Source organism: Anopheles merus, unplaced genomic scaffold (genome assembly GCF_017562075.2).
Source record: "Anopheles merus strain MAF unplaced genomic scaffold, AmerM5.1 LNR4000207, whole genome shotgun sequence".
In the NCBI taxonomy this organism is placed as follows: Eukaryota; Metazoa; Arthropoda; class Insecta; order Diptera; family Culicidae; genus Anopheles; species Anopheles merus.
The window spans coordinates 8,497-18,582 of NW_024427787.1; the positions used below are offsets into that span (position 1 = coordinate 8,497).

At 42.9% G+C, this 10,086-nt stretch overlaps 2 protein-coding genes across 2 annotated transcripts; both read right to left on the reverse strand.

Annotated features, from left to right (window-relative positions):
• Nucleotides 1–1,203: 1,203 nt before the first annotated feature.
• On the reverse strand, nucleotides 1,204–2,263 carry LOC121601863. Its single transcript, XM_041930666.1, has 2 exons — nucleotides 2,166–2,263; nucleotides 1,204–2,063 (listed from the first exon to the last, which is right to left on the reverse strand). Exons 1-2 carry the CDS (start codon nucleotides 2,202–2,204, stop codon nucleotides 1,791–1,793), a joined length of 312 nt encoding a protein of 103 aa, XP_041786600.1. The 5' UTR covers nucleotides 2,205–2,263; the 3' UTR covers nucleotides 1,204–1,790.
• Nucleotides 2,264–4,770: 2,507 nt separating this feature from the next.
• On the reverse strand, nucleotides 4,771–7,652 carry LOC121601862. The gene is made up of 4 exons (XM_041930664.1): nucleotides 6,999–7,652; nucleotides 6,524–6,914; nucleotides 6,133–6,440; nucleotides 4,771–6,006 (listed from the first exon to the last, which is right to left on the reverse strand). Exons 3-4 carry the CDS (start codon nucleotides 6,341–6,343, stop codon nucleotides 4,820–4,822), a joined length of 1,398 nt encoding a protein of 465 aa, XP_041786598.1. The 5' UTR covers nucleotides 6,344–6,440; nucleotides 6,524–6,914; nucleotides 6,999–7,652; the 3' UTR covers nucleotides 4,771–4,819.
• Nucleotides 7,653–10,086: the final 2,434 nt, after the last annotated feature.

The following is a 10,086-nucleotide window of genomic DNA, read 5'->3' on the forward strand; positions in this document are numbered from 1 at the left end:
CCTTTATGCCACTCCGATCACAACTTATCGAAATGCCCGCGTTTCATGCAAATGTCACCGGAGGAACGGTACCGAAACACAATGACACTGAAATTGTGCTTGAATTGTTTGCGCGACAATCACCGTGTGCGTGATTGCTCATCGCAATACAAGTGCAGACACTGCAATTCAACACACCACTCGCTTTTACACTCTTCACAAAATTACGGCACATTTTCCACTGCGAACACGTCAGCTGCGCAAAATGCTTCCGTACACAACACACACAACACAGACGATCACACGGCAAACACGCAACGCACTTATGCAGCAGCATTGAGGCAAACTACGGAACAAGTTCTGCTTCAAACTGCACTGGTAAACATTGTTGATGCGCATGGCATAATGCATCCTGCACGCGCACTTTTAGATAGTGCCTCCCAGCCAGATTTGATGAGTAGCCGTTTTGCTAATCGGCTAGGTATCAAATCGGGCACGGTCGACATCACACTGATTGGTGCTGGTCAATCGGCCACCCCGGTGCGGAAATCGATGCGCACCACGGTATCTTCCAGAACGAGCCCTTATGCAATTAATGTTGAGTTTTTGATAGTCGAGAAGCTTATTGCTGATTTGCCCGCACATGATGTGTCCACCAGTGGCTGGAAATTACCGCCACATATTATGTTCGCCGACCCCCATTTCGAGAAGTCGGCACCGATCGACATTATTCTCGGTGCCCGGCACTATCACACGTTCTTTGTAAGCGGGGCGCAATATAAAATGTCATCAAATCTCCCAGTCCTGATGGAGAGCGTATTCGGCTGGGTCGTGAGTGGATCCGCATCTACCTCTCAGCCAGCAACATCCAATACTTTTCATACTTCATCCGTGGTGTGCATGGTTTCACTAGAAGAATCAATAGAGCGTTTCTGGAAAGTAGAAGAACTACAGGTTAACGATGGCTATTCTCCTGAGGATCGCAAATGTGAGCAATTTTACAAGGATACAACACAGCGAGACAAAGCTGGTCGTTATCTGGTATGCTTACCTAAACAAGCAGACTTCGATGATAAGCTTGGCCTTTCGAAGGCAGCAGCATTAAGGCGTTTTAGTTTGCTAGAAAGGAGGTTAGAACGAGATCAAAAGGTAAAAGCGGCGTACCATGATTTTATGCGTGAGTATCTGGAGCTTGGGCACATGTCACGCATAAAAAACCCTCCGACGACGAACGCGCGTATTATCTGCCTCACCATCCCGTGTTCAAAGCCGCTAGCTCCACAACAAAGGTTCGCGTGGTATTTGATGGTTCAGCTAAGACGTCCACCGGCTTTTCGCTTCCGACACGATGCGTTATGTGTCGGTCCTGTCGTGCAGGACGATCTGCTCGACATAATTTTGCGCTTCCGCACATATAAAGTAGCCGTTGTTGGAGATATTGCGAAAATGTATCGACAAGTATTGCTTCATCCTAACGACCGGAAATTTGTACGCATTTGCTTTCGATTTTCGCCTCACTCGCCAATCGAATATTTTGAGCTGAATACAGTTACCTATGGCTTAGCCCCCTCATCATTCTTAGCAACCAGAACATTGCTGCAGCTTGCAAACGATGAGGGCGACTCTTGTCCCAATGCTTCAGCTGCTTTGAAAACTAATTTCTACGTTGACGATTTCATCGGTGGTGCTGATTCCATCGAAAATGCTCGCCAGTTACGAATCGAGCTTTCTCAATTGCTCGCCAAAGGCGGCTTCGAGCTGCGAAAGTGGACATCCAATCAGCTCGAGGTGCTCGCCGGTTTAAATGCGGATCAAATCGGCACACAGTCAGCGCGGCAATTCTTACCACACGAGACGGTAAAGGCTCTTGGTGTTTCATGGGAGCCAGAGCATGACGTTTTATCTTTCGAATCCGCAATATCCAGTGATGTGTCCATTCCGACAAAGCGATCCATTCTATCTAACGTAGCTCGCATGTTCGATCCGCTGGGCCTGATCTCCCCGATTGTCATTCGGGCCAAGATGATGATGCAGGAATTATGGTTGCAGAAAGCTGGTTGGGACGAGTATGTTCCAGATACTATCTGTAAGAAATGGAAAGCAATACAACAGGATTGGCAACTCATCTCTGAATTCAAGGTTAGTCGTTATGCGCTTCTACCTGGTGCGCGTATTCAGCTACATACCTTCTGTGATGCATCGGAAGCAGCATATGGAGCCTGCATTTATGCGCGTTGTGAAGGCGAAAGTGGGCAGATACGCATAACGTTGCTTTCTTCCAAATCGCGTGTGGCACCGCTCAAGCGCGTCACACTGCCCCGCCTTGAACTATGCGCTGCTGTATTAGGAGCACACTTGCATCACCGGGTAAAGAAGGCGATGGGGATCAACGTTGCAGAGTCTTTCTTTTGGTCGGATTCCACCATCACCTTAACCTGGATCAGCGCCACACCCAACACATGGGCAACGTTTGTGGCTAACCGGGTATCTGAAGTGCAGCATTACTCACACCCGCGGCAGTGGAGACATGTACCCGGCGCGTCTAATCCTGCTGATCTGGTTTCACGAGGCACGTCAGCCGCTGATTTCCTGAAAAGCAAACTGTGGAGCTTCGGTCCGGATTGGCTATCTTTGCCCGCTTCCATCTGGCCCAACTCTAACCCAGAACCAGCCAACGAAACGAATCTAGAGATTCGCCAGGTGAGTGCTGCCGTTGTACACACAACCACTAATCACCCTTGGTTTGCGTTGTGTTCTAGCTACAAGCGATTGCTGCGTATCGTATCATACTGCATTCGCTTCACACGTAACGCTAAGGAAAAGGCACGCACTCAGCGAACAGCAGCACAGCACCCCGCACCTTTAATCGTCACACCCGAGTACATGGAAGCAGCAAACACTGTGTTAAGCCGCCTAGCACAGCAGGATGCATTTTCAGCTGAACTCGGGCAGCTCAAAAAGGGAAACGAAGTGATGAAGCAATCACCTTTACGTGCACTAAGTCCATTCCTTGACGAACAAGGGATTATCCGTGTAGGGGGGCGTTTACGGCTATCTCAACTTCCCTACCAAGCGAAGCACCCTGTTTTGCTTCCCAAGAAACATCCGTTCGCGCAATTGATCGCAAAGTATCAACACGAGGAGCTTCGTCATGGAGGAGGAAGGCTGCTCTTATCTCGAATTCGCGAAGAGTTTTGGCCGTTAGATGGAAGGCATCTTGTTAAGCACATTGTGCAAAATTGTTTTCGGTGCATTCGACAGCGACCGACACTTGAACAGCAACAACTTGGACAGCTTCCAGCGCAGCGCATCACTCCCAGCCGGCCTTTTAGTGTTACCGGAGTGGATTACGCCGGTCCATTATACCTGAAGCCAGCCCATAAACGAGCCGCTCCGGGAAAATGCTACCTCTGCGTGTTTGTTTGTTTTTCCACTAAGGCCGTACACTTGGAGCTGGTAAGTGATCTAACTACTGCTGGTTTTTTAGCTGCATTACACAGATTCACAGCACGACGCGGTTTACCGGCACACATACACTCGGACAACGGGAAAAACTTCGAAGGCGCGGCGAGGGAGCTTCACGAGCTGTTCGAAATGTTTCGCGATGAACAGCAGCTACATCTAATTGTGACAGATTGCACTAACCGCGGTATCAATTGGCACTTCACCCCTCCCAAGACACCACACTTCGGCGGATTGTGGGAAGCAGCTGTGAAGACCGCCAAGCGACACCTTTTTCGGCAGTTAGGCAGCACGCGACTATCCTACGAAGGCTACACAACGGTCCTACACCAGATTGAGGCGGCGATGAACTCGCGGCCTCTCCTACCTATGTCAGACGACCCTAACGATATATCGGCACTTACCCCAGCGCATTTCCTCGTGGGCACATCGATGCATGCTGTCCCCGAGCCGGACTACACCCACCTTCGTTCCTGCACCCTCAGCGACTTGCAGAAGTGGCAAGTAATGGTGCAACGCTTCTGGAAACACTGGACGACGGAATACCTGCAAGAGATGCAACGCGATAACACCATGGCGAAGAGGAACGACAGCATCTTACCTGGCAGACTGGTCATTCTGAAGGACGATTTCCTCCCCCCAACACGTTGGCCACTCGCACGTATCGTACATGTGCACACCGGAGACGACAAGCTGACACGGGTAGTAACACTGAAAACATCAAAAGGTATCGTAACTCGTCCGATAACAAAAATTTGTATCTTACCTGTGGCAGAGGCCGACGAGAGCACATGCACATAATTTCCGTTTATTTTGATTGTTTTTGTTTGGATTGTTGACATTCGTCAAGGGGGGGGAGGATGTTCAGGCAAGCCCTGTCACTTCATATCGTGCTTAACGAAACACGAACAGTCTTCGTTCAATTTCGAGTGTTCGGCTCGATCGAGTAGTTTATAAATAACAGTGAATGTCGTAAATAAAGATCTCTTTCAATTTTGCTACACAACGAATAACTGCTGGTAAATATTAATGGTTTGAACGTTACACCGAAACGCGGAAAATAAATTATCCGAAATAGTGAGATTAAACAACGTATTTTAGAACTACAAGAAGGAATATTTATGTGATAACTCAGGTTGTGATAATTATATGTAATGAAACGTTTACTAAAACCTTTTTTTCTATTTTGTTTCATGCAACATAAACATATCGATTTTCAAATATTTATGATTCTAAGACAGTGATAAAATGAACATCGTTAGTACATAGTATTAGCATGTGAATAAAAAGGCCGAAAATAAAACACAAACTTTAACTTCCAATCAAATACATATGCTCGATTTTATTTCTAAAAAATAGTTTAAATTACATTTTACCTCTAATTAGTTAATGTTCTAAGAAATGGAACAAACACTAAACTGCTATTACCTATTTTAATAGCTACTAATTTACACTTTATATCCCTGGGTAAAAATACCATTTCATCGGTACGAAGGTTACATGAATCTTCTTCATATATATCCTTCATAAAAGGTGAAATATAGTACGAGCGGGTTTCCGTTATATAATTGAATGCTCTTCCATTAATTATTATAGTTGAATCTTTTTGTTCTGCGCTACAATATTTAACTATGTAGTTATCATGAGTCAAAAACCAATTGGACTGAAAACCAGGAGAAAGAGTTAATTGTGGATTTATGTGCAATGCTACTCCATTAGTTTTGGTTTTCAAAAATGGAAAAGAGAGATTTGTTCTATTTGATGACGCAGTACTTGGTTTTTGCTCCGATATCCTATTTGCAGCCTGCACCAAAACCTTATGACCGTTTCGAAGACAGTTCTTAACATGCTGGAGCTTACTTTCAAAGGGATAAGATGAAATGGTGTAAAGCGGGCCGAATTTGTCTACATCATCATACACATGCAACAAACTATGTATATTGCTGGTGATGCAATGTTCCCCGTAGATAACACCATAGTCTAAAACGAACTCTTTTAGCAAGCATTTCGCCTCAAGCCAATCATTCTTATACACTTCGGATGATAACAATGTTACCGCACAGTAATATTTCATAAAATGGTCATACTGTACATCTGTTAATACATCCTTCAAAACGATAAAACTCGCGTAATGTAGAAACATTTGGAACTCACTAGCATTCCACAATCCAATGTCTTCAACAGAACGGAGTTTGCGATGAAACTCTAAAGGAAGTTCCACCTCCTTCAGCAAAGCATCAATCTTGCTTATTGTGTCTTCAGACCACTTGGCACCCCCTCCTAATTTGCCTGATTTCCATCCTTTCAGCATTGTTCTTGTTACGCCGTAGTCAAAGAGGTGCAAACGATCTGCTATAATAATCTGCTTTATGATGTCAAAGTGCTTAAGATCCATGAGAGGCGTTTTTTCCCGATGATGTGCTCCGTAATTTGATTGGACGAAATCTTCATGCGTTCTTGCTGAATGATCCATTCCCGGGAAACATGTAACTCGGTGTGCGCTGTGATATTTTCCTTGCACCGTACATTTTTGGCAACCATGTGTGTGGTTGAAGTAAACTGAACCTGTAGGAATATTTAAAAATATGTATTAATACACCTCATAAGTAAATAAGTTTCAAAAGCCTACGTTTTTTCAATAGAAGAGAAAGCAAATGTATCATTAAATTTAAGAAGATTTTTATAATTTACCTTTTATGAATGCTCGCGCTGGTGAGTCCGCGATGAAAGCTCTAACGTGTATTTCGATTGGCTTATTGGCTATTACAATGCCATTATCCATCAACCCATTTAGCTCGTCGACTAGCGGACGCAGATATTCCTCAACACTCTTTGGTTTCGATTCACCAAAAAAGTTGCCAACCATCAATACTGGAACTTCCGGCATTTCTTGAATGCTCATTAATATGGGCCAAAACTGTTTTCGAGTGCTCTTGTGCAGTGGAAGTCCATCAATCGAAAAGTTCAACGAAAATTTGCTGACTCTTGGTGGTACATCGCTGTAAAGATACAAAATACAGAAAATAAAACATATAATATTAGTAAAAATTTACCATCGTATTTAAGACTATTGCTTTCTTACCGAAAGTGATCCTTGAGAACCGATCGTACCCCAGGGAACCAAAATTCTCCCCCTGCTATAGGGTACGTTTCTTTTCCACATTGCCTTGTCTTAAGCAACGTGCGAGCATCTTTCGGCAGTTGGTAGTCCGTTTTTTTACGTAAAATTTCTAATAGTCCATTTAGCGCTTGATGTGTTTGGTATGTTTTTAATGCCCTATTTCAAATAAGCTCATCAAATGGTTCCTCCTCGTGTTGAGACTCTTGTGTACTGTGTATAGTTTCCTCAGCTTCATCGTAATCTTCGTTGACCTCTTCATATACTTCCATATCGTCGAATGCATCGATAGTAACCCAATCACTCACGTATTCTTCTTGCATGATGTATTCATCAAATGGACAAGGATGGTTCTCTGCAATGAATAAATAAAAAAAAGTATTATAAATGTGTTTAATTTGCATTGGTCACTAATTAAACTTTTTATTTTTGCACTTACCACAATGCGGGTGTTCACTGAACTCTACATTTGACGTAGCTGTCTGAATATTACTTGGCCCAGCTTCACTACTCTCTCCAAACAATTCAGCATCAAGCTTTTTATTATTGGCTTCTATGGATCTATACGTGGATCCTGACTTGCGCTTGTCTTTGGCCGACATTGTCGTGATTGAGTGAAATTCACGGCACGTTGAATATTTAAAATATACACTTGTATTATTCTGCACTTGTATTATAACAGTATTGCACAAAATTTATAACTGTACAGAGCACGCATAACAACACCGAGTGAAACGACTGCCCGAATCGTATTGACACAAACAAAAATTGCGCGGGTTTTTATAAGACAGAAAAGAGGTAGTATTTTCTATTTTCTTATGTAACGGACTATTTAGTACCTTTATTTTAAGGTACTTATGTAACAGGATAAACACTAGCAGGTGTAATGTTTAGATATTTACCCATTGAATCCTTGTATAAACCAGGGTAATACTTTGATTTTTAGCAACACCATTATGCAGATACACAGGTAAAGAAAATTATTATTACATTTCTCTTGGGCAATGGCTATTTGATCAAAAGAACAAATTAACAGAACAATCTGAACTCATTGGTTGAACTTCGATTCCATGCCAACTATTGAGTATGTGCTTTTTAGTCGGCACGTTTTTCCATACAAAAAAAAATGAAATTTTTCACGGCAGGCCATGAGATTTTTGTGAAATTAAAAAAAACCGGTATTCTGATACAAACTATTGAATTCTGACTGTAGTTCAACGCTTATTCGTAGGCATGCTTTTTAATTGAACACTTGATACTTGGTTGACAGTTCAATTTAAAAGCATGCGTTTGTATGGAAAACAGGGTTTGTTAAATTTCAAATTATTTATTTAAAGTTAACCATATGACTGGTCCAGATCGAAATATTTTTTTTTTCTTCTTTTGACTCAACAACCGGTGTCGATCAAGGCCTGGCTGTACCACTTGTCGTGTTGGCTTTCAGTGACTTTTGGATAACCCCCCATAGCAGGATAGTCAGTGTTACGTATGGCGGCACGGTCTATTTGGGGCTTGAACCCATGACGAGCATGTTGTTAAGTCGTACGAGTTGACGACTGTACCACGAGACAGGCTTAATTAATTAATTAATTAATTAAATTATTAATTTAGATTGTAATAATCACGCTCATAATAAAATGTTATCGTTTATGTTGTGTCATAATATAATTTATGCATGCATTGTATGGTGATCTCGCTTGAATTCCTCCAGCCAGGCGGGCATTCATAACCGGGTTTCTAACAAAAGTGTTAACTGTCCTTTACTGCTCTCGTGGGTTCAGCTATACTTGACGATTAATTTTACGATACGATCCGGAGTCTCACGGAATCGATCCCGAACCATGGTTGCAGTAATCAGTAGGTACGTAAAAGTATAAGCATTTCCGACCCGGTGCTTGGGCCTACTTTACCTACTTGTACCTTTCGGGTCGACCCGAACGACTACTGGTCACTTACGGATGACTCTGACCCGGTAAGTTCGGATCGACCCGCTCATCACAAAGCCACGACGTACAGGCCAAGATGTACACGTGCGATCCCGGTTATTGCTGCATCCCGGATTTCGTTTGGCGTCCGCAACCCCATAATCTGCATGTCCGGTATGCTAACCACGGCAGCGAAATTAGCTAGCCGCATATTAAACTATATAAACATAAAACACATTATATGTACAACGATATGCCACGATTTTTATTATTTTACCGGTACACAAATGGATAGGCGGGGGAGGAAAATGGAATAACTCGGGTAAATAATAGTAAAAACACTTTTTTCACAAATCTAACATAATATTTGCATATGGCATAATTCTTTTACATTTGCAAAAGAGCATATACCTCGATGCATGTTGTTGTTATTTACCTTTTTGTTGACTTTGTTAACATGATGTTTACCTCTTTGGCCGAGGTACAAACAGGCATAAATATCACTACAACACTTTGTTTTCCAACACTTTTCATATTTAAATTAACTGTGCACGTCGAAGTAACACTAAACACATTAATGCACTTCACTATAACAAGTTTTTGTACACTTTATCACGCAGAATCTAGGAGATTAAAAACATCAACATTCGAAACGTCAAACTTTGCCACTTTGTATGAAGTCAAATGTGGTAGTAAGAATGAGACAGACTGACCGGCAAAAATTGGGTGCAAATAAAAAACGAGTTCTCCAGCTGAAATAGCCGTCGACGCACGCACACAATCACACACGGCTTGTTCCAATACGCTGGGTTCGTTTTGTGTTAGTGACAAGCGCACTCAAAAAGCAAAGCGCGCTCTCACCGCAGCGCGTTTCTCCTTGCTTCCTCAAGCTTCCTCATACCCCTCGGCCTGAATCACTCAAAATTTGGGGTCTCATTGTTTGCGTGGTATGTATTTTGGATGGGCAGCGCGCTCGCGAGCTAGGCTGTTTTTTTTTATGCATGGATTTTGGATAGGCAGTGCGCTCGCGAGCTACCCTGATCTTCTCGCTACGTATTTTGGATGGGCAGGGCGCTCGCGAGCTAGGCTGTTTTTTATGCATGGATTTTGGATAGGCTGTGCGCTCGCGAGCTAGGCTGTTTTTTTATGCATGGATTTTGGATAGGCAGTGCGCTCGCGAGCTACCCTGATCTTCTCGCTACGTATTTTGGATAAGCAGTGCGCTTGCAAGCCAGGCTGTTTTTCTCTGTGTGTTTGGCACATACGATGCGCTCGCGCTCTTTGAAGTTTTATACGTGTGTTGTGAATAGGCAGCGTGGGTCGACGACAGTTGCTTGTGATGTTTTTTTTTATGTTTATTTGAGTTTTAGTTTTACTTAACTACAATAAGAATATTTACTGTTTTTACAAGCAGCTATTTACATAAGTCCGACAGTATTATAAATTTTTATTTATTTTTGTCTCAGGGCAACTAGTTTCAAACGAGTTTTTTTATATTTTTTTATGCGAGCGGGCGAATCATATTTTTCTGGAATGAAGAGCGGCGAGCGGCCGCTCACTAATGGGAGCGAGCGAACCTTATGATTCCCGCTCTTCTTGCCC